At 40.6% G+C, this 25,215-nt stretch overlaps 4 protein-coding genes across 4 annotated transcripts; 2 read left to right on the forward strand and 2 right to left on the reverse strand.

Annotated features, from left to right (window-relative positions):
- Positions 1-8: 8 nt before the first annotated feature.
- On the reverse strand, positions 9-3,165 carry LOC134815716 (uncharacterized protein ZK1307.1-like). The gene is made up of 7 exons (XM_063824291.1): positions 2,998-3,165; positions 2,715-2,816; positions 2,311-2,472; positions 1,990-2,087; positions 1,472-1,654; positions 1,209-1,294; positions 9-759 (listed from the first exon to the last, which is right to left on the reverse strand). Exons 1-7 carry the CDS (start codon positions 3,070-3,072, stop codon positions 605-607), a joined length of 861 nt encoding a protein of 286 aa, XP_063680361.1. The 5' UTR covers positions 3,073-3,165; the 3' UTR covers positions 9-604.
- Positions 3,166-5,211: 2,046 nt separating this feature from the next.
- On the reverse strand, positions 5,212-21,266 carry LOC134815377 (uncharacterized protein ZK1307.1-like). Its single transcript, XM_063823910.1, has 7 exons — positions 21,143-21,266; positions 16,213-16,319; positions 15,888-16,045; positions 15,410-15,578; positions 6,833-6,943; positions 6,055-6,202; positions 5,212-5,869 (listed from the first exon to the last, which is right to left on the reverse strand). The coding sequence occupies exons 1-7, from the start codon at positions 21,250-21,252 to the stop codon at positions 5,773-5,775; spliced, it is 900 nt and encodes a 299-aa protein (XP_063679980.1). The 5' UTR covers positions 21,253-21,266; the 3' UTR covers positions 5,212-5,772.
- A 2,362-nt stretch (positions 21,267-23,628) lies between these two features.
- LOC134815485 (octapeptide-repeat protein T2-like) lies at positions 23,629-24,087 on the forward strand. Its single transcript, XM_063824022.1, has one exon. The coding sequence runs from the start codon at positions 23,629-23,631 to the stop codon at positions 24,085-24,087; it is 459 nt and encodes a 152-aa protein (XP_063680092.1).
- A 204-nt stretch (positions 24,088-24,291) lies between these two features.
- LOC134815486 (octapeptide-repeat protein T2-like) lies at positions 24,292-24,786 on the forward strand. Its single transcript, XM_063824023.1, has one exon. It carries the CDS (start codon positions 24,292-24,294, stop codon positions 24,784-24,786), a length of 495 nt encoding a protein of 164 aa, XP_063680093.1.
- The last annotated feature ends 429 nt before the right edge of the window (positions 24,787-25,215 follow it).

Genomic DNA, 25,215 nt, shown 5'->3' on the forward strand with positions numbered 1-25,215 from the left:
ACCTGATACTGCCACCACTTTTACAGTATCCCTCCTTCTAAATACCAATATCGAGAACAGAGCACCTGATACTGCCACCACTTTTACAGTATCCCTCCTTCTAAATACCAATATCGAGAACAGAGCACCTGATACTGCCACCACTTTTACAGTATCCCTCCTTCTAAATACCAATATCGAGAACAGAGCACCTGATACTGCCACCACTTTTACAGTATCCCTCCTTCTAAATACCAATATCGAGAACAGAGCACCTGATACTGCCACCACTTTTACAGTATCCCTCCTTCTAAATACCAATATCGAGAACAGAGCACCTGATACTGCCACCACTTTTACAGTATCCCTCCTTCTAAATACCAATATCGAGAACAGAGCACCTGATACTGCCACCACTTTTACAGTATCCCTCCTTCTAAATACCAATATCGAGAACAGAGCACCTGATACTGCCACCACTTTTACAGTATCCCTCCTTCTAAATACCAATATCGAGAACAGAGCACCTGATACTGCCACCACTTTTACAGTATCCCTCCTTCTAAATACCAATATCGAGAACAGAGCACCTGATACTGCCACCACTTTTACAGTATCCCTCCTTCTAAATACCAATATCGAGAACAGAGCACCTGATACTGCCACCACTTTTACGGAACTCCTGGTAAGGGGTGATTAGAATCTCGTAACCAAGATCTGTTAACTTCTTGTGCAGTTCCGGAGAGAATGCCATCCCAACTACATAGTGCTTGTCTCCATCTGGCAGGGGAGAGGAGATAGTCAGGATTGTCAGTAGTTACTGGTAACTATGGTAACTATGGTAACTATGGTAACTATGGTAACTATGGTAACTATGGTAACTATGGTAACTATGGTAACTATGGTAACTATGGTAACTATGGTAACTATGGTAACTATGGTAACTATGGTAACTATGGTAACTATGGTAACTATGGTAACTGGGTAGCTAGTTTAGTGTGTTACATGAACTAGCTGCAATTTCCGGAATTTGTTTGCGTTTTTGGCTGGCTACACGAATGAACAAGTATTAAGTTTTCAGGCAAGATGCCAGGCTAATGTAACGTTATGTGGAAGCTTTGTAGCATGGTTATACTCATTTTAATAACAGGTTAAGTGTTGGCACATGGTATCAGAAACGACCAACAAGTACAATTAACACTGCTTAAACAGCTGATAAAGGATCTAACCGTGGACAGGAATAGCGTTTGGTACAAAGTTGTCCACACAATCCTCTTCTGATATCTCTATAATGTTATCTGCCCCGTTCACTTCTCTGGGGAAATAAACTTTTTATACACGTTACTGTTAGAGTGTAAGATATCGTTATAATATTGCTTCAGCCAGTCTCTTAGACAATTGCCGGGTGCAGTTAAGTGCTGTTTGCTTTAAACTCATAAAATTCAAAGATCACCCAAACGGTTCAAGATAACCACAGCTGTAACATGCTCACTTGATAAGATTGAAGGAGTGTGTATCAAATGCCGGAGGGAACACTAGAACATGGCCCTGAGACAGGCTCAACATGGCTGTATCAAGATGATAACACAACTCGGAGACTAGGTGCAGGCTGTGAAACTCCGTTCCTGTGAAGTCGATAACGTCCTTTACTAGGTCGTAGGATTCTTTATCTGATCTGATAGTTAATGTTATAGTTAGTGTATAGTTAGACCGGCAATTGTGTTCTTTTTTTGCCAATAAAATATAGATTTATAGAAGAAGGTGCTGATGCCGCCTGGTATTAACGAAAGACAATATTGGTATTGCTTGCTGTGTTTTTCGTGCTCAAACATTCAAGTCATCATTAATTGTACATTACGTGCTGCGACAGTCGATTTGGCAGGAACATAAGGTAATTCATTCATGATTATGAGAGTAAGGTTGGTACCGTCGGCGATCAAGAGTTTCTAATTTTGGGTGTGGAGACATATTGACGATGACAATTCATATTCACACGCAAGAAAAGTCTACCTGAATCCGTATCCTAAGTAAGCATGTTTTCTGTTGTAGTTGTAAGCAAAATCACCACATCCCTCCAGGTTCAAACCATGAGGTCGAGAATCGTATACCTGCAATAATTTTAGTCTGGTCCAGGTCAGTAAGATAATTGGAACGTTCTGTGATTATTTCAATATGATTGCTGTGCTGCAAGAAGTCAAGAAGAGACTAAGGGATAACAATATTCAATTTATTATTAATTGAATGATGTTTGATAAAAACTAATAATTTACTTTATTAATGTCAATGCGGGTCATGACTTCCCGACAGCCGACAGCGGTTTCCACCACTTACCTCGAAGTTCCTTTCCTTAAACCACTCTATTGTGGGCTCTGACTCAGCTCTGCGTGGCGGGTTGAACATGTTTGAAATAAGAGCTTTCCCTCCCCAGACCAGAGCACAATTAGCACAGAAAACCTGGTCAACCTGACCCGGCATGTTCTTTATAACCTCCACCTAGGCAGTGCAGGGTGGCTGAGACGGCTTTGTGACGCATTTGTTGCATCATCATACAACAAGATCATTAGTATGGAAGTAGAGGAAATATTTCTTTTAAGGTAAGTACAGGACAGAATTGAGAGGGAACAAGACACAATTTTGTTGAAAGTTAACCGTTCTTGGAAGTTACCCAAGTGATCTGACCGTGTTTGTTTGTAGTGCCATAATGGTTAGTGAAAAAATGTTTAATGTGATTGTACCTCCACTCCGATAGACTCAAATGTTGATTTGACTCCCTCCCACTGTTTCATAGCAAGAGCCCTATCCACTGGTGAATCCATTGTCATGTACGCGTTATGCCCCTGCAAATATAAGTTCACGTGAGACGACTGACGAGCTAACCAGAAAATGTATTTCGTTGTTACTTTTCAAATATTTGGCAGAATACAATTTTGGTGAATAATTTTGCACAGTCAGTATTTATGAATATGATTAAGTATTTCAGTAAATTTGTTCTCAGGATCGATGAGATCAGACTCTCACCTGGTGTATTACGTCAAAGGAAGTGGGTTGGCACATCATCAACCGCTTCCAAGATCTGACAGCGAGATTTGTCATGTCCTTAACTTCAAACTTGGATTGTAAGTGAATGACTCATTAAAAATAAAAACAATTTAATCGAGTGAAGTTATTTTATGTGAAAATCTCAGCTAATACTAATAGAGCTTAGCGGGTATATAGCCTGCTTTAATATAACACGGACCTCGTTATAAGTATAACGCAGTTTTGGGTAAATTGTCCCCCTCAACTGCTTATAATACAAATAAAAAACCCGTGGTCACAGGGAGGAATCTAATAGTATTTTTTGTTAGTAAGTTTAAATCGCGTCAAAAAATATCCTAAACAAACCGAAGATACAGCCGATTAAAATGTTGCTCGCACTAAACACAACGTAATATCAACAAAACCGATAAAAAATGCCGTTTTAACAATCTTTGCACGTGCACGTGCGTGTAACAACCCTCGTTACCATGGTTACTACGCAAGTTCATATTTTTCGTTTGTTTTGCACGTGGGCGGTCGTACATACATACATACAAAAATAATTCTTTGAATTACAGTAGAGATTACAAGCGATATCAATAATGCGCCCCAATTATCAACCTCGCTCGCTATAATAACGGACCTGGCTGTGACGCGGTTTTTTGGTAAACATTATTCTGTCCCTCGCGATGTTTTACTGTACAGGTACTAGCAGTAAATAGTACTAGTAGTACTACTAGTCCTGGTTACAGAAGTTATTTTCATAGTTTAAAATACACAGATACAAGATAAGTCCAGTTTGGGATCGTGCCCATTTAAAATTACGTTAGTAGCTTATGAGGATTTGTTAAAACTTTAAAAGCAGACGTTGTATGCGAAATATTTTAGATTCCTCCATTATAGATAATTCTCAAAATGTATTTGGGGAAGATGAATAAATGCGGATTTTTAATGGTTTTGAAGTCCTTCGAGCGTTCATTTTAATGTCCGTTCAACATTATGTCTGTTCACATAATGTCTGTTCAAATAAGGTCCGATAAGGTAATTCGGACGGACATTAGTGTGTAAGCGCTAATATCCGACCGGAAACTTCCACAAACTGACATGACTCAGCAAGGATCAAGTTCAACAAGCTCAAAAAGGATAGCAAACAAAGCGATTATCTTTATATACGACGAAATATGGATGGAATTTACAAATTGAGTGTATGCAAATACGCAAAATGCATGAATAATCTGAACTTTAACAGAAATTTGAATATAAATTTGAATATATCAACTTCCAACTAACAATGTTTAAAAACAGTTATTTAATCAAATGTTAAACAGAAAGGTTTAACTTTAGGTATGTCGCGTCGGTAAAAACGTAATAGCATATTACCTAGTATAACACACGAGATGAGAGAATCCTTACTCTATTATGAAAATACCTCTGTAATATTAGAACTTAATTTCAATGTACAATCCTGACCAAGTTTGGAAGCCCGCCGAAATTCGATCTCGGATCTTAGCGCTGGTATTTTTCTTTTAAGCCACTTGAAGTTGAATACTTTTCCGGATTCTTTGTTATTCAGAAATCTGATTCTATAAGCCTATTACTCTATCATAAACTTATCAGGCATAAGCTAACATTTAACAATCACATTTTTGTAGAATTGTTCAGAGCCTTGATACAGCTCAGACAGTAAATATATGTGTCTAGACCACTGCTGCCCCACTTGGCGAGATGTCAGGCTTGTCTAAAAACTCCTTCAGTGTACAAAAACTGGAAATTTCATCTGTCAATAAAGTTCTTAAAGTTAAATTTAAAAATAGTAGTTCTTAACGCAGCGTCACGGCTTGTAACTGTATGTGGCAAAATAAAAAATTAATTATCTGCCTAATGATCAGGACACCCTACTAAGCTACTAGTGATAAACATTTTTGGATCGAGTAGTGATTCCAAGCAAGAGCGTATAAATAGGGCCTTTAATAGGGCCTTTAATAGGCCCCTAATAGGGCCCCTAATAGGGCCTTTAATAGGGCCCCTATATGGGACCTTCTCTCAGTATTGAATTCAGTTCTGTAATCAGATTCTAACTTCACTCATAAAATCAATCGAATAATCATCAACTATCTAAAATCTTATTTCATCTTTATCGTACGAAAAAGAAAAATACGAATTTGAATATTGAAATCTCCAGAGTTACAATAAATAAGCGGCTGAAGCCAACTTCAATGGCGAAATTGAAACAAATTCTTTTGTTTTAAATCAAAAATATTCATGATAAAATTATTAAAATCTGTCAAATTGAAATAAACATATGAAATAATTAATAAACAATGTAACTGTTGATAATAATGCCCCTATACTAAAAATATATGCCCCTATACTGAATTTATATATCTGATATTTACTGATAATATGATACTTAGATTCAATATAATAATAATAATAATAACTAGAAATTCATACATCGCTTTATAGCCAAAAAGAACTCAAAATCCAAAGATTCAGTTCAAGCCATCTAAAGCGACTCATGAACATGTACATAAGAACTTAGAATGTTATGAAGTATGGTTGTAGTATATAATGTATGATATTATTTATATATATGATATGTGTTCGTTATTTTCTCTAACCAATGTTCACTAACAAGCAATGGTCTCCTGCTCTTCACTCTTCATGACATGATGAGATGTTTGGTGGTATGGTGTTAAATACTCAAACAACTTCCCTGGATTCGTTTCATCCGTCACAAGCGTCCTTGTAAAGCTACTCCAGGTGTTTTATGATTTACACATCTCTTGTCTGAGCGATGTCAACCACACAGCATCTCACTGCACCTCCACTGAGCAGAAACTGATCGTAATCTATTTGTACACATTTGTACCTGTGGCGTGAGGTTCTTTTTAGTCATTCGGGAAAATTACAGTTATTATCATGGAATAAATTGGCGCAATCATTTCGATTTGTGGTAGTAAAAGTAAGCTACGTTTTAATTTTAACATTTTCCATCCCTATAATCGTAATTTTATATCAGATTCAGATCAAACAAAATACGTAGTTTTCACAAACCCTAGGTCTTGTAAAACATTTCCGAGTCTGTCACTGAAATGTGGAGCAACTACAACTGCTTCCAGGTCGTTGCTGATAAAGGATACACAGTTGCAGGAAAACTGGAGACCCTCCTCCAAAGTTAGCTCGATCACTTTATCTCTACTACCTGGGTTATTGGATATAGTTATAAAAGCTATGTTTTATAGGGCTTACATAGCTGTTTCATGTCCAAATACAGCGATATGTATCAATATGTAGAAGTTGTACAGCAATACTAAGGTAATGGGACTACTGTGGACCCTCTACCGGCCAAAACTTGTTATTGTTAACAAAGCCAAAGTCAAGGTTCGGTGAACGATAGTTAAAAGCGCTTAAAGGACATAAGTTAAAGTGGTAGAGCAGCATCATGAAGTGGACATCTCGAGAAATTTTTATTAGGTACAATGCAGGGTTGCTCCTTCATAAATCGTCTTTTTCTTCGATAATAAATTGACATAAAATCTTTAAAATTATTCGAGAGGAATCTAGAATAATTTAGTTGCGGCTAACACTCGACCTCTGCCTGATACAGAGGATGTCACCATTTTACCTTCAGACAGACATCGAACGCTGTACGAAGATGACGATCAAACCTCGTTACAGCGATAAATAGATTCGAAGGTTCTGCAATGCGGATCCGCTTCGAACTGGCCGACGGTCAAACATCCACCACTAAATAAAACGGTAAAGATACTCCAACTCGGGCTCCAATAGCTAAAAGTAAAAAGGCTTGATTGATCATGTGACTGTTAATTACCTAGAGCGTCATATACGTTCTTCAGGGATGCTTCGTCAAATGCTCCCGGGTAGAGCATAACATGTCCTAGAGACAGTGGTGCCATGCTAACATCCAGGTGATAGAATCTCTCTGAAAATACGACGATTATTAAGTAGGTGATTCTGATAACTGATAGAATCTCTCTGAAAATATGACCATTATTAAGGTAATTATTAATTAAGTGATACTGATAACCGATAGAATCTCTCTGAAAATATGCCGATTACTAAGGTAATGATTAATTAGGTGTTACTGATAACCGATAGAATCTATCTGAAAATATGCCGATTACTAAGGTAATTATTAATTAGGTGTTACTGATAACCGATAGAATCTATCTGAAAATATGACGATTATCAAGCAGAGGCAACATGCTAACATCCAGGTGATAAAATCTCTCTGAAAATACGCGGACGATTATTAATTAGGTGATTCTGATAACTGATAGAATCTCTCTGTAGATATGACCATTATTAAGGTAATTATTAATTAGGTGATACTGATAACCGATAGAATCTCTCTGTAAATATGACGATTATCAAGCAGAGGCAATTCGAAAGTGCGGAATTGCACTATTGATCTATCACCGCACTTTTTTGCACCATCGGCTGTTGTTCGTTTTATCAGATTTGTGTACGTCAATTTGACATCGCTGTATACAGTGAGAAAATATTGACATGCCCATAACTATGGTTAGGGGCACACATCTTTTTATTAAACAAAAGATGGCGAATCTTGGCATATGAACAACTTATCAAGCTGATCGCAACCTCAACAGATTGAAATTGAGTCACTTTATTTTAGTCACAAGGGTCCAACACATTCTGTGTCAGTGTAACTGTAAGTCGCTTATACACCTAAAGATTCTGTGTCGACCAACGGAACTAAAATAAAGTGACTCAATTTCAATCTGCTCATCGCCAGGGTACACACGTACTGTAGTTCGATAAACCCTAAAGTTCGACTCTGTCGAACTTTATTGCGCTACCTTGGACTGTAGTTCGACACACACTGAAGTTCGACAAAACTGTAGAACCTCATTTCGCTACCTGAATTCTAGTTCGACACGTACTGTTTGACAAAAGAACTGCGATTGGATAAAAAGACATTCACGAAGATAAATTTAGATTAGCTTTTGTAATTTAGATTAGCTTCCGACTCAGTTCCACTTTTGTAATTTAGATTTGCTTCCAACAGAGTTTAATTGAAGAATTTTAAGTCTACATAATACTGTTTCTGGGAAAAAATTTGAAGTGATCCCGTTAAAATTATGTTGTTCGATGGATACTATTACTGTACATAATAGAATTAATTGTCAACAAGCAACTTTGCTGCACATAAAACGTTTTGGCCAGGTGCAGAATCGCAGTTCACACTATTTACAAAATATTGCAACACCTACAATCTACATGTTGCCTTTGTTATCAAGGTGATACTGAGAAAGAATCCACCTGGAAATATTATGACAATTATTCGTCACTCTCTACTAAACGTCTCTGACTCTCTATAGTAAAGTAGTAATGCTAGTAACCAACACGACTAGTACATACCGTCGTTATTGGCTATTGTAAGGACAACATTTTTTCCATCGCCTAAAAAGGCAATAGATGGTTAGAAGTGGTAGGATTTGAGAATGGGTACAGTGGGTATAGGTTTTTCGTCGTGTCACAAAGCAAAACATGCATTAACCTCCGCAAACACGTGCTCCTTTACAAATTATCACTTGATGGTCGCGCGCGCATTTTACAATGCTTTTATGTCAAGGTGTACTCTATACCAAGAATCGAGCTAATAAATCGTGTCGTCGCGCATGTATATCTCTTTTCGCTATTATACATTTTGATTCGCATTGATATTTGTCGTTTAAGCTTTCGTTAACTTCATGCGATACAAACTTCTCATTTTTTTGTGGGTGCTTGGTGCAACCCGATATTAGTAATCCGTTATGCTGTTGTATAAATTATGATGTTATGACTATCATGTTGAACATGATTGCCAATAGATTGATTCATTATATTTAGACGAAATGAACGATACATTTTATTATGATTCACATTGTATTAACTACCACAGATTTGATTGGGTGACATCTGTCCGACAGTCGAATTACCGGTTTCGGACAAGAGTCGCTGTCAGATAGGAGTCGTTTTTGGCGACATCTGTCCAACTTTCGGATCACATTTCCAATTTCGGATCACGTTCGTATTTCACAAGCTCACGGATTACACAGGATTGGATTACACAGGATTACACAGGATTAAAATTAAATTATAGATCCATTATCATGGACCGTCATAATTGTTTACAGAAGTTAATGAAAACAATCATCTTTGCTTGAAGTCAGGGCCAGGGTTATCCTTGAGTCTTAATTATGACTAATTCGCGAGGTTCTCACCAAATTGATAGTAAAATTGTTTAAGTTTCGTGCATTTGAATTACGCTGACGCGTATCTTCGGTGAAGCTATTTCGCTCTTCGGAGCAGCGAAGGAAAAAAGTGCACACACAATTGACAGCATAGGAGCGCCTTTCTTGAAATTGAGTATACTGTGGGGTGTTTGGTTGAATATCAAGTGAGCGGTGGCAGTGAATATGGAGGCTCTGGTGATTTTGAGGAATTACAGTTGAGTAAGGAGACAAAATTTCCATGAGATGATCTTTGAGATTTGTTTCATTGATATTGCTGGAGTCGGTGATTTCATTGCTTATTTCAATGATTGGCATTTGAGAAAGATTTTTGACTAATTTCGACCTCTGTTTTGAATACAAGTCACATATGTAAAGAACATGCGACTCGTCTTCGATGGTCTCAACGCCCATACTTGATTGGCACCAACCACATAGTCTTTGCTCACGGGGTGTGTTGGAGTATCTGCCTCTTTCAATATGGAGATCATGTGCGCTGATTCTAAGTTTTGTGGTACTGTAACGACGAGAAAAGCCTTTGCATAAGTATAAGTAGGGCTCTCGGTTGAAGGTGTGTTTGATTGAGTGATAGAATGAGAGTTTAGAAGAAGTAGATTTTTGATATTGCCAACATTTTTTGAATTGATTGGTTAGAGCTTCGATGATTTTAGGAATTCTATACTTTTTGCTGCATAGTGGTTTGATGGATTGACTAAAATTTGACTGATTTATGAGGGAGTCTTTTAATAATTTGTGATCACTTACAGGGTTGGGCGCGGCTTTGTTAGCTGCATTTGTATTGAGAATTCGGTGCGCAGTTACGTGATCTAGTTTGTAAATTTCATCTAGTTCAAGGAGTGGTTTTATGTATCGATACCAAGGTAAGTTTAGTGATTTTTGTTCTTTTACGGCTGCAGTGACAAACGAATTCGACTTTGATTTTGTATTTAGCCTTTTGAAGTAATTTAACGTTAAGCGAATTGATTGATAAATCAAAGGAATTCTTCCTGTTTCTCCCCAAACACCTACATTTGATGCTTTACGATGGACTCCCAATGCCCATTTTAGGAATGAAATATGCACTCTTTCTTGCAGAGAGGCGCTGATTTTTTTAAGTAAGTTAGTAGCGGTTGCTTCTGTCGAGTTAATCGTTTTGCAAAGAGATTTATTGATCGTACTAGTGGGTGTCCATATCGGAGCACCATATAATAGAATGGGCTTGATGAGAGAGTCGAACAGTGTAAGGAGTGCTTTAAACTTAGTTGTAGTGAACGCTGAACTTAGTCGTACTGAACGTACGTTCCAATCATTTTGTAGTGAACGCGAACGTTTGTGAACGTTAGTGAACGTTAGTCAATATTTTGTGATGCTGTCAACGTTAGGGTGCGCTATGAACTCTCCCTGAAGTTGAGATATTTTACGTTAGGGTGCGCTATGAACTCTCTTTGAGGTTGAGATATTTAACGTTAGGGTGCGCTATGAACTCTCCCTGAAGTTGAGATATTCAACGTTAGGGTGCGCTATGAACTCTCTTTGAGGTTGAGATATTTAACGTTGGGGTGCGCTATGAACTCTCCCTGAGGTTGAGATATTTAACGTTAGGGTGCGCTATGAACTCTCCCTGAGGTTGAGATATTTAACGTTAGGGTGCGCTATGAACTCTCTTTGAGGTTGAGATATTTAACGTTAGGGTGCGCTATGAACTCTCCCTGAGGTTGAGATATTTAACGTTAGGGTGCGCTATGAACTCTCCTTGAAGTTGAGATATTTTACGTTAGGGTGCACTATGAACTCTCTTTGAGGTTGAGATATTTAACGTTAGGGTGCGCTATGAACTCTCTCTGAAGTTGAGATATTCAACGTTAGGGTGCGCTATGAACTCTCTTTGAGGTTGAGATATTTAACGTTAGGGTGCGCTATGAACTCTCCCTGAGGTTGAGATATTTAACGTTAGGGTGCACTATGAACTCTCCTTGAGGTTGAGATATTTAACGTTAGGGTGCGCTATGAACTCTCCTTGAGGTTGAGATATTTAACGTTAGGGTGCGCTATGATTATGAACTCTCCCTGAGGTTGAAATATTTAACATTAGGGTGCGCTATGAACTCTCCTTGAAGTTGAGATATTTAACATTAGGGTGCACTATGAACTCTCCCTGAGGTTGAAATTTTATAAGAGGTCGTACAGCATGTGTTTTTAATATGTTTTCAACATACCCAAAGTCAAATTTATGGTTGATTTCGGGGAGAACCCCTCGCCCGGTTACACTGTTACAGGTCACTCCATTTCTTCAAACTAAGTCGCGTGCAATAAATAAAGTTACGACGGAGTTGTTTGAAACTAAATATTATACAATTAATGGCGTAATTACATTGTGACAGATGCAACCCTCCCTTGCGGGTTATTTAAATAAAAATTTAATTCTTTCCAGAGAGCCGAAACCCATAAATCTCCGACCAGTGCAAGTGGGCGGTATATAGTAAGTATATAGTAAGATAGTGCCAAAGATATTTAACAAGGGTGATTTAACGAAAAATTTGAATTCATTTGAAACGTAAGTGGTCCGTACCGCTCTTTGTAGAACGATTTTAATTACGGCAATTGTTTCATTTTAAGAAAGAGTTACAGGAGTACAGAGGAAAATTGTGCATTTAACGATTATAATTTGAATCATTTCAATCGTGCTCACTGCTCAATGGGAATTTCAATCAATAATTTTATCTGGCTAGCAAATTAAAAGATAAAACACTTGGCAGCACACGAATATAAAAGTAAGAGACAATGCCCATAAATCAGTTGCCAGAAAATATCGTTTTTCATCAAGTTGTGCACCAACTAATCTTTCCTCATCCTTTGATACCATCATGGCCACCAGCCAACTCCTAACCATATCAGGTAAACGTAAATTCATTATAAAGTCAAATGTTCGCAAAAAACCAACCCAAAATTTAGATTGTATCATGAACCTTAGCTATTGCTTAATTCTGATCTTAGTTGTAGTGAACGCTGAACTTAGTCGTACAATGAGATAAAACCATGTTGTCGGAATTAGACAGTAAATAAACAATAATGAATAAAAATAAGTCACTAGTATAGCAAATAGTAATGAAATTATTGCTCCTTAATTCGTGAATTGTTCATAAGACGCAAACTTGCGTTAACATAAATAAGGTCTCGCTGCTTGTCAACTGTGAGGCGGTTTCTTTTTTTGTTTATCACCCAGTCGTACAAGCTCCAATTCGTCTCACAGGGTGACATGAGGCTGATGTCGATTGCGACAGCGCTTTCATTGCAAAACTCTGTAGTTCGGGTACCTCGCAACCGAAGTTGCTCCACCAAGAGACTGGATCGTCAGAATCTTGGCTAAAACTTGAGGCAGCGTCAGTACAGAATAAGCCTCTTTTTTTCTCGGTAGAACGTGTACTGCGAAATTATCTTCTTCTTTGTTGCGCCGTCACACCACGTGTCCATGACATCTAGAAACTCCTTCCAGACATCCTGATTCGTGTGCTGATCATATCCCTGATAAGCCGGGTGAGCACAAAACCCTACTGAATGTAGGGGGAATGGAGCTCGAGCCACCTTTTGTTGGCAAGACTAACCATATCACTTTTATGGTTTCTATTGCGGAAAGCAAAATTTGCTAACTTTAAGGTGAACAGATAATATTTGTAATAAATTACACCGATGAAACCAACAGGAATCTTAAGAATCAAAAAATCATCAAAAAACGAGGTCCAAGATTTTCAAAATCGAATAAAATTTTTTAAAGGCCTATCTCGAAATTCTGTCTGGCTCATCTCTTCTAAATGATCCTTAGAACATATACTGAAAGTTTCAGGGTGATTGCTCAAAAAATGTAGGAGAAAATGGATTTTTAGACTCGATTTTCAGGGCACGCGATCAAAAATCGCTCGCGCAATACAATTACCACACACGCGCTGACCTTTGACCGGCAATAATTTCGGCTAGGAACGATATTTTTCCACGGCATCAAAAGCATCTGATAGATATTACTCCCCTCTATCAGAAACAACTAACTAAAAAGTCGATTTTGAGAAAATTTCCATAAGACTCCCCTGCCCCCATAATACAGTCAAGTCGGCTATAGACAATTGTCTTACACGTTATCAATATGTCCTAGTTAATAAAGGACGATGGGTTGAGCAAATTATTAATCATTAAGTATTTTAATTGTATTATCATAAAAAGTATATATTTTCATTACCTAAATATGCAAAAGTTAACTGGAAATTTCATTTGTCAAAAAAAGTAGAGCCATTTACTTTCCACACACTATTTTCAACTCACCCTGTATTGTCTGAAAATCTAAGCAAGACCATTATCGGCTCGAGAATTGAGCATAAATAGTCGACTTCTATCCAGAAATGGGGGTCAAACACTAAATCTTTAGCGCACTCAAACAAATTCTTGTATGCATTACTTTTATTGCTAACAGACTCAGTAAGGGTTGGATCAATATAAGTCTTAATCAAAGTATCCTTGGAACCCTTCAGTCTCTCTAACATAATAAACTGGGTGGCAAACCGAGTTTCCCCTGGTTTTAGCAAATTGACAAGAGAATGGGTTCTTAACGTTTTTAGAATCATGTCGTGATTCTTCACATTTGTAACTATTTTGTTACAATTCGACAATGTCTCCTTGGTCCAGCTCAACTTCCCGACATCCTCGGCAAGTAGATCGAACTGGTGGGTTACACAGCATGATCGTATGATGTGTTCATAATCAGCTTCGATTAAGCGTCGTAGAGATTTATTGACATTTGGATTGTCTGTTACAACGTGGCAAATCCTGTCGGCAAGTGGCAATGGAAACGCTAGTACTTTGCCGGATAATTGGGCTATGTCCGGCATTTTAATTTCATTATAGCAATTAACGTTCCTTATGTTCCGAACGTTAAAATCTTTTAGCGAACGCGTTCACAAACTATTTTTAGTGAACGTTCCGTACGTTCACTACAACTAAGGCTTTAAAAGATAACTTTGAACGCATGACAACCCTTTTCAGGCCAAAAAATGCACGCATTGCTTTGGTTTTAAGATTTTGTTGAGCGATCTGTACTTGACCCGATTGATGAAGTTCAAATCCAAGGTAACAATAACTGTCAACAATTTCAAGATTAGATCCGTTGAGTGTAAATTTGATGTTTTGTGTGTCCTGTTTTAACGTTTTCTTACCAAAGATGACTGCTTGAGTTTTGAGTTCATTGATTTCAATGCCCCACTCCTTACAAAAATTACCGAGAATATTAAGTTGCTTTTGAGTGGTTTCCTGGTCGAGTGAAAGGAGTATAAGGTCATCCGCCCACAGTAGGTGGCTAACAGTCAAATTTGAAAGTACGGGGCAATTTGGAAAATCTAGGAGGCAGGACATATCACTGAGAAAAACTTTAAAAAGATCAGGTGAGAGTGGGTGACCTTGTTCTGTACCTTTACGTTCACGAGTCACGTGTAATCTTGTGACGTTGCTCCTACAGTCCTAATATAATGCTGATTTGATCCATTGAGATCTGATCCATCGATACGTGATTGACTATTTGAGGACAGGATCATGCTATAGCCGTACACTAACAAGCTGTAACAAGCTGCCAATCACATCACAGCCTACATTACACACAGGAGAGCGGTATGGAGATCAGTTATTTATATAACATTTAAACTATTGTCCAATTTTTGACTTTAAATGAAAATAAACTATGGTAGAGTTCAGCTCAGGTCATATCTCAGTTCAGATCATGTCTCTAATTGGAAAATGGAAATGTGTCGTATTGCAATTAGATCACAATTTCGGACAGATGTCTTTTTTTTCTGGTAACATATTGAGTCGGACAAGAGTCGCTGTCGGACAGATGTCCTTTTAACTGCATCATGCATATTGCATATCACCGCACAGGCTGCGCTACGGTTGTCCGGTCGTTTAACTTTCGATTCAAATAATTGACAACGGCAACCCCTCCATTTTGTTCTCTGTAACGCCCCAAAGAAATTTGGTAATTTAACCAATATGAAACGATTGTTAATTGTAATTAATTACGGGCGATGGAAATCTAGCGTCCGCTAACCGGCGCAATTCTTGTTAAAATTGTAGTTATAGCCGTCCAAAGTTGCTTATGCAAAAATAACTTTCCTAACCGTCAATCAGTCTAACTTTAAATGCGTCCTTCTTGTCCAAAGAGAAAAAGTCCAAGACAAGCTCATAAGAACTCTCGGCAGTTCTCTGTCCCCAACCAAAGAAATACCTTGACAGATCATGAGTGGGGCTAAACTCCGCGTTACCCTCGCAGAACATGTACGGTTTACCCTGTAGCAATGTTTGGTTATGTCGATATTAGACATACAGTTTACTCGAGTTTTAACTTTTGGATGTGATATAAAATTTTTGCAACTTACTAGACATATTAAAATGGACATGGTGCGAAAGTTGGTGGTTTTTGGAAAAAATCCCCAAATACCACGATTTAATTTGGGGTACGAAATTTTTCAGTTTTCGGAAAAATCCCCATATTTTCGTTCCCAAATCATTTAGGTCACCGGAATTATGTCGAACATGAATATTGAATATGTCTTGTGAGGTAGTTGGAATATTAATGACGAGGTTTGAATAACTCACGATCTTCTCAAGTTCCTCCACTTCGAACCCCTGGTTTCTAAACCAGTTAGCGAAGTGCGCAGATTCTGTCCTTCGTGGCTCCACTGCCATCTTCGCTATCAGAGCTTTGTTGTTCAGCACTATCGCTGAGTTGGCAGCAAATACCATGTCAACTTCCCCTGGATTGTTGGTAAATGAAGGAGTGCTAAAACGCGAACGTGATTGATATTTTTGTGCAAATATATTTACCTGTCAATAATCGTGCATTTAGGTCATTTTCGTCGGAAGGAAAGTGCCCGAAGGATAGTGATGGTATTGAAATCAAAGATTCGCTTATAATATATACCTGGAGCTGCAGGACAGATATCTGTGTGAAGTCCAAGATTGTTAAAAGTTTCTCTAAGAGCTTGCCATTGCGACACAGCCTTTACTTTGTTAACTGGCTTTGAACAACTACAGATATAACTGTGAACATTTATCGATAGTTACGCATGAGTAAACTAATAAATAATAATAGTAATAATAATAATTAGAAATTTATACATCGCTTTATAGCCAAAAAGAACTCAAAACCCAAAGATTCAGTTCAAGCCATCTAAATTCTAAAGCGACTCATGAACATGTACATAAAAACTTAAAATTTTATGAAATATAGTTTTTATGAAAAAGATATTATATGATACTTATATGAATTCTTTTTCAAAGAGAAGAGTCTTTAGTCTGAAACACTTTTTAGTCTGAAACACACATAAGTTTAAAACACTTGATTCATGATGAATTAAATTCACTGAGGTAAAGATAACATTCTGAAACAATTTAAAACATTAGTAAAAACTTAAAATTTTATGAAATATGGTTTTTATGAAAAAGATATTATATGATACTTATATGAATTCTTTTTCAAAGAGAAGAGTCTTTAGTCTGAAACACTTTTTAGTCTGAAACACTTTTTAGTCTGAAACACACATAAGTTTGAAATACTTGATTCATGATTAATTAAATTCAGTGAGGTAAAGATAACATTCTGAAACAATTTAAAACATTAGTAAATATTAACATAAACTGAAGTAAATGAATAAATAAGAATCATTACACTTTTTAAACAAGACAATTATATCGGTCAATGTTCTCAATTGATAGGGAAGCTGATAAGGAAATGTGGTTAATTAATGTAGTTATCCAGGTATTTTAATCTAGCTGAATATGGCGATTTTGGGTTTTTTACCGAATTTCGTATAACATACATACATACATGTTACATGTTACATGGTAAGGTCTCCTCCTAGTCGTCGGAGTGGCCTGCATCACACACATCGCGTTGACGGCGTAGCATATGTCTCCACTGTACTCGGTTGGTAGCCAGAGCTCCTATTGTGTTGTTGTCGATGTTTTCAACACCTGTAAACTTAGCAGCATCTTCAATCTTCATTCTTCAAGTACGCAGGTCTTCCAGTTCTTACGGGGTCTACCCCTTGACCTCTTTCCATAATTTGGCTTCCAGTTCAACAGAAACCTCGGTAGTCTAGAGTCTGGCATTCTAACTACATGTCCATACCAACGTAGCCTGGCAGCACTGATGAAAGTCTCGACTGACTTGATGCCAGCCCTCCTAAGAACTTCTTCGTTGGAAACATAGAAGAACCATTTAATCCTAAGGATCCTTCTTAGGGAGGTCTGATGGAAAACCTCGAAGCGTTTCATTTGCTTTTTGGTGGTGTTCCAGACTTCAGCTCCATACAACAAGATGGTGAGGACAGCAGCCTTAAAGATCCTGATCTTGGTTGGAGTCTTTATAGTTCTGCTATTCCAAATGTTCCAGAGCTGATGAAAGGCGCCATTAGCCTTCTGGATACGGACATCCAAGTCTCTGTCGATTGTCCCATCCCCACTGATTGTTGCACCCAGGTAGACAAAGTTGCTAACCTGCTCAACGGGTTCACCCTCAACCGACAGCTCAATACAGTCATCCTTGATGAAAGGTCGCTGGGAGGCGCAATTGCTTACAGCCATGAATTGGGTCTTCTTTGCATTTATTCTGAGCCCAGCGTAGGAGCTGTAATAAACTAGTAGATCAGTTGACTCCTGTAGGCCTTCACCTGAGTTGTCCTTAATAGCCATGTCATCAGCATAATCGGTGTCCAGAATGACCTTTTCCTCAACTGTCTTCATCTCCTTCTGCAGCACTGCGCCTTGACTGATGGTGTTGTTGGTCTCAGCTAGATATGCAGAAAAGTTTAGGCAGAAATTAAAGACAGGAGGTGCTTGAATGTCACCCTGACCTGTGCCTGAGTTAACATCAAACCAGTCTGTCAGCTCTCCATTAACCCTCACTGCACTCATAGTACCCCCAAAAAATGACTGAAATATTCTGATATATTTTTCAGACAGCCCATAGTGTCTCATACTGCACCAAATAAAGGTCCTTCTAATAGAATCGAATGCTGCCTTGAAATCGACAAAATTAATGAAAAGAGGAATGTTAAACTCAAGACAGTTATGAATAATAGTTCGGAGAGAATAAATCTAATCAATACATGAGCGGTTCTGTCTGAATCCGCACTGATTCTCCCTGAGAAGACACTCCATACCAGCATGTAACCGCTTGAGAAGAATCATCTGAAAAAGCTTGGATGCTGTAGACCTTAAAGTGATCCCTCTGTTGTTCCCGCAGACTGAAGTGTCCCCTGTCTTCCCAATAACAATTATCACACCCTTTAACCAATCTTGAGGAACAGTCTCTTCTTCCCACACTTTCTTGAATAGACACTCTAGTTGATCAACTAGAGCACTCGCATCATACTTCAGTTGCTCGTTAGTTATCCCGTCCGGTAATCACACTATATAATGACAACACTATATAGTGACAAGCACTTTATAATGACAGCTGATCTTTGTCATTATATAGTCTGCAAAACGCACTATATAATGACAACACTATATAGTGACAAGGGTCATCCCAGAGGAGGGGATCGCCAGTCGCAGTGTTGAGGTATGAAGGGGGAATTGACAGGAACTCGAGGGATGTGGGGTGGTTTGGTTGTCTGTTCGCAGCCGCTCGTGCTGTTGGTACCATCTTCGAGAGGCTGCTGGTCCGACATCCAAGGTTAGCTCTGCACTCGAAGTCCAGTCCTGAAAGAACTTCAGCAACGATCCGTTTAGTTGATGTGTCCGATGTCGCTGCACGTTCCTTTGTCATCTTCTTAGAGCGATGGACCAGGATCTCTGCTCTTTGTCAGGGAATAACTAATCTAGTCTCTGGTGGGTGGTCCATCCGAACAAGAGAGAGAGTCTAAGTGGGGTTGGGGTGATACTGTATCAAGGTCGGCTAGGTCGACACTTGATAATCGAGGATTCAGAAGTTCGGTAAAGTGCTCCTTCCACCTATCCATCTGCTGTTGGGGATCCGTGATCTTCCTATCGTCCTTGTCCCGGACAAAAGATGCTTGAGGCTTCTTGTTCTTACCAGAGATCTTCTTGATCTTTGCCCATACCTCACGCTGCTGACCTTTGCTCGCTGCTTCCTCAAGATCAGTAGCTACTCTTACTGCCCAGTTATTGTCGTCTAGCTTGCTGCTTTTCTTGACTAACTTATTAAGTTTAGAATACTCTGACCTGTTAGCGTCCGAGTTTGGGTCTCTGCGCTTAAACTGTGCCCGCTGAATCAGTAGATCCTTGGTCTTCCGTGACAGGTGTTGCTTCTTTGCCTTCCGGGGTCTTTTGCCGAGTACCTCCAGTGAGACATCAGTGACGGTCTGACTGAGATTACACCACATATCCTCGAGGTCGACCTCACTATCCAGACTTGCGAATCGGTTTTGAAGAGCCACATTGTACTCAGTAACCTTAGTTCTATCCCTCAGGCGCTCAATGCCAGGCACATTGTGCCTGCTGGCGTTGATCTTCGTCACTGACTGAAGTTTGATTTTTAGCAGTCCTAGCACCAGATAATGATCGGAGCCGATATCTGCCCCGCGACATACCCTAACATCAAAAAGTGACTGACGAAGCCGCTTTCCAATGCAGATATGGTCTATCTGATTGACCGTGAGCCCGTTGGGGGACCGCCATGTTCCCTTGTGAATGTTCTTGTGCTCGAAGAGAGTTCCCCCGATGACAAGCTGGTTCGTCGCACAGAAATCCACAAGTCTTGTCCCGTTGTCATTTGATGAGCTATGGAGTGATTCCCCACCGATGACCGCTTCACTTCCATATCTGCCTGATGTTATTTTTGCATTAGAATCGCCGAGCAGTAACTTGATATCGTGACGAGGTAGCCCATCAAATGTGTCTGTGAGTGTCCTATAAAACTTATCTTTCTCACTCTCCTCTGCACCCTCTGTTGGAGCATAGGCCACAACGACAGAGATGTTGATTTGCTTACTATGCAGCCTAGCAGTTAAAACCCGCTCCGATGTGGGAGTGAACGATATCAGGGAGTTTCTGATTCGTTTTGAAAGACTTGAGGCCGACTCCCTGTCTCTTGATCCCGTCGACTCTACCGGAATGGATGAATAGACTGCCATTGTCCAGTAGAGTGGTGCCAGATCCAGGCATGTGAGTCCATAGTTGGCTTGTGGTGTTACCACTCCCAGGTGTTCCGACGCTACTCGGACTCGGACCAAATGCATGAGGAGCATAATATAATATATATTTATTATATGCTCCTCATGCATTTGGTATATATATATATATAACATGCTGGTGCGTAATTAGAATGTTTTGAACTTAAATATACCTGCTGAACTACTTTCGATGAGTATTAATGTCTGAAAAACAACAAAGGGGATATAATAGTATAGGGGGTAAATAATATTGTGAATATAATGGCAACGGTAATGCTTGTCAGCATTGTGATATACTAGATAAGAGTCATACTCCTACTTATAAGTCCTCAGCTGGCACATTGATGCAATTGTCCTGACATTTGAGGCAGGTTGATTCACAATTTATTCCTGCTTTTCTGCATGAACAAGCATTGCCACATCCTGACTTTAAACAGTTGCAACTAATGTTTTATATGATACTTATATGAATAATATTTCAAAGAGATGAGTCTTTAGTCTCTTTTTAAACAAGACAATATCGGTCAATGTTATCAATTGATAGGGAAGCTGATAAGGAAATGTGGTTAATTAATGTAGTTATCCAGGTATTTCAATCTAAAAAATAAGATGTTTGAACTTAAACAAACAATACCATTACCAATTACTGATAATAATAAAGTAATAATGAACACCTAAAATTCCGAATTTGATTTGAAACTTGGATAAACATACCTCATATGAGCGTTCAGATTTTTATGTATGACGTCGAAGTGTTGCGGTGGTACCATCATCACTCTTTTGTAAATTTTGCTCGCTGCCCCTGTTATCTTCTGTGTCGACATATTCTGCAAACTAGAAATTAATAAAATTCAAAAAATTATCAAATTGCATGAAACGCGGAGAAAAATGCTTTTCAAAAAACTTAGTGAATTTTTCCTTTCAAGAATACTTAAATCACCAATATTTGTAGTCGGAGTTCAGTAAATCTCGGCAGATTTTGATAATCAGGAATTACTAAGTGAAAAGGTCTGAAACTGAAAAACGTTAACCATACGATATCAGAGTTTCATAACTAATTACAATACAGCCTTATCGATTTTCACAGAAACTGCACCAATGGCAGTTGGCAGTTGGCACAGTCAAGATCGAACCGATAGCCTGCTGTACTATCATTTTATGCGGTATATGAAACGCTTTATACCGCGAGAAACCCGGTATAGAGAGGTTTTATCACGAAAACGTCTACTTGGCCTCATGGATCATTTACAGCTCGAAGAAGGCAAAAAAAGACCAGGGAAACCAAGGAACAGCAGCTAGCTGTTGATTCTATAGGAAGCAAGTACGTGTAAATACACCTTCCAACATCTACTGTGACTTGTTTTGTATTGTACTGCATACCGCTTCATTTGATATGCGAGATACCTCAAATCTAGATACCTCGAATCTAACTAAAATCAACAAGGGTAAGATGTGGGCAAGGGTAAGATTTATAAATTTAGGCCGTGCCGTGCACCATCGACCGTAAAACGCGCGCGCTGACCATCGAAGGTTTTTTAGCTCGTATTTCGGCCAGCAAATTATTTCGGAAACAATCAAAATTTTATAATACTTCCCATATAACAATTTTGTTAAAATTTGGTCAGCTTACGTAAACATTCATGTTTTACTGAACCTGAATTAGTTTGAGCAATTTTGATGGTCAGAATTTGAGTTATCAACGAATTTATACCTATTTTGACATTTTAAGACCTCAGCTCTTAGTCTTATATTCAAGGCCAATCTCTCCCAACTAATTTAGGTTCGGTAGTTAAGTATGGTTGGAAGGTTCTGACAAATTTTCAGAATGATCTCATTCAACTTCAAGGAACCGAAGATATGACAGAATAATACGACAAAAATCAACAAATTTCGTCAAATTACGCAACTTTTACACCTACTTTTGCTCCAAAAGCCACGCACCATCAAATATGGTACCTAGGCGAAACTCACTGATCATTCCAAAAAGGTGTAGCAAATAATTTGGTACTGTGAAAATTCTCACAGTCTCTAGAAAACAATGGTACAAAAGTTTTGAAAAGTCGAGCAAGTTTATTAGTTTATTTTGATCGTGCAGAGGGAGAGGGAGAGGGAGAGGGAGAGGGAGAGGGAGAGGGAGAGGGAGAGGGAGAGGGAGAGGGAGAGGGAGAGGGAGAGGGAGAGGGAGAGGGAGAGGGAGAGGGAGAGGGAGAGGGAGAGGGAGAGGGAGAGGGAGAGGGAGAGGGAGAGGGAGAGGGAGAGGGAGAGGGAGAGGGAGAGGGAGAGGGAGAGGGAGAGGGAGAGGGAGAGGGAGAGGGAGAGGGAGAGGGAGAGGGAGAGGGAGAGGGAGAGGGAGAGGGAGAGGGAGAGGGAGAGGGAGAGGGAGAGGGAGAGGGAGAGGGAGAGGGAGAGGGAGAGGGAGAGGGAGAGGGAGAGGGAGAGGGAGAGGGAGAGGGAGAGGGAGAGGGAGAGGGAGAGGGAGAGGGAGAGGGAGAGGGAGAGGGAGAGGGAGAGGGAGAGGGAGAGGGAGAGGGAGAGGGAGAGGGAGAGGGAGAGGGAGAGGGAGAGGGAGAGGGAGAGGGAGAGGGAGAGGGAGAGGGAGAGGGAGAGGGAGAGGGAGAGGGAGAGGGAGAGGGAGAGGGAGAGGGAGAGGGAGAGGGAGAGGGAGAGGGAGAGGGAGAGGGAGAGGGAGAGGGAGAGGGAGAGGGAGAGGGAGAGGGAGAGGGAGAGGGAGAGGGAGAGGGAGAGGGAGAGGGAGAGGGAGAGGGAGAGGGAGAGGGAGAGGGAGAGGGAGAGGGAGAGGGAGAGGGAGAGGGAGAGGGAGAGGGAGAGGGAGAGGGAGAGGGAGAGGGAGAGGGAGAGGGAGAGGGAGAGGGAGAGGGAGAGGGAGAGGGAGAGGGAGAGGGAGAGGGAGAGGGAGAGGGAGAGGGAGAGGGAGAGGGAGAGGGAGAGGGAGAGGGAGAGGGAGAGGGAGAGGGAGAGGGAGAGGGAGAGGGAGAGGGAGAGGGAGAGGGAGAGGGAGAGGGAGAGGGAGAGGGAGAGGGAGAGGGAGAGGGAGAGGGAGAGGGAGAGGGAGAGGGAGAGGGAGAGGGAGAGGGAGAGGGAGAGGGAGAGGGAGAGGGAGAGGGAGAGGGAGAGGGAGAGGGAGAGGGAGAGGGAGAGGGAGAGGGAGAGGAGAGAGGGAGACATGGAGACATGGAGACATGGAGACATGGAGACATGGAGACATGGAGACATGGAGACATGGAGACATGGAGACATGGAGACATGGAGACATGGAGACATGGAGACATGGAGACATGGAGACATGGAGACATGGAGACATGGAGACATGGAGACATGGAGACATGGAGACATGGAGACATGGAGACATGGAGACATGGAGACATGGAGACATGGAGACATGGAGACATGGAGACATGGAGACATGGAGACATGGAGACATGGAGACATGGAGACATGGAGACATGGAGACATGGAGACATGGAGACATGGAGACATGGAGACTGGAGACTGGAGACAGGGAGACAGGGAGACCGGGAGACCGGGAGACCGGGAGACAGGGAGACAGGGAGACAGGGAGACAGGGAGACAGGAGGAAGGGAGACAGGGAGACAGGGAGACAGGGAGACAGGGAGACCGCCCGCAAATGCAAAATCTAATTCCATTCTAATGTGTGGTGTGTACGAATATTTTGTACCATATAATCGTTTCGAAACATGACAGGGAGACAGGGAGACAGGGAGACAGGGAGACAGGGAGACAGGGAGACAGGGAGACAGGGAGACCGCCCGCAAATGCAAAATCTAATTCCATTCTAATGTGTGGTGTGTACGAATATTTTGTACCATATAATCGTTTCGAACATGACAGGGAGACAGGGAGACAGGGAGACAGGGAGACAGGGAGACAGGGAGACAGGGAGACAGGGAGACAGGGAGACAGGGAGACAGGGAGACAGGGAGACAGGGAGACATGGAGACATGGAGACATGGAGACATGGAGACATGGAGACATGGAGACATGGAGACATGGAGACATGGAGACATGGAGACATGGAGACATGGAGACATGGAGACATGGAGACATGGAGACATGGAGACATGGAGACATGGAGACATGGAGACATGGAGACAGGGAGACAGGGAGAGATGGAGACAGGGAGACTGGAGACAGGGAGACAGGGAGACAGGGAGACAGGGAGACAGGGAGACAGGGAGACAGGGAGACAGGGAGACAGGGAGACAGGGAGACAGGGAGACAGGGAGACAGGGAGACCGCCCGCAAATGCAAAATCTAATTCCATTCTAATGTGTGGTGTGTACGAATATTTTGTACCATATAATCGTTTCGAAACATGACAGGGAGACAGGGAGACAGGGAGACAGGGAGACAGGGAGACAGGGAGACAGGGAGACAGGGAGACAGGGAGACAGGGAGACAGGGAGACAGGGAGACAGGGAGACAGGGAGACAGGGAGACAGGGAGACAGGGAGACAGGGAGACATGGAGACAGGGAGACATGGAGACAGGGAGACATGGAGACAGGGAGACAGGGAGACAGGGAGACAGGGAGACGTAGGGAATAGGGGAAACATTGCGAAAAGTTTCAACTTTGAAGTCAGAAATAAAACTAGTGGGGTTGATTTCTCGGGACTGTATTCAGTTAACAGGAAAATGTAATATTATAAAGTATTAATATAAGAATGCTACCAGAACCGGAGTCCGGACAAGTTTTAGCATCGTATAATCACGCAGGGTGGCACTGCAACTGCCACTGGCACGACAAA

Source organism: Bolinopsis microptera, chromosome 5 (genome assembly GCF_026151205.1).
Source record: "Bolinopsis microptera isolate Bmic1 chromosome 5, MBARI_Bmic_1.0, whole genome shotgun sequence".
In the NCBI taxonomy this organism is placed as follows: Eukaryota; Metazoa; Ctenophora; class Tentaculata; order Lobata; family Bolinopsidae; genus Bolinopsis; species Bolinopsis microptera.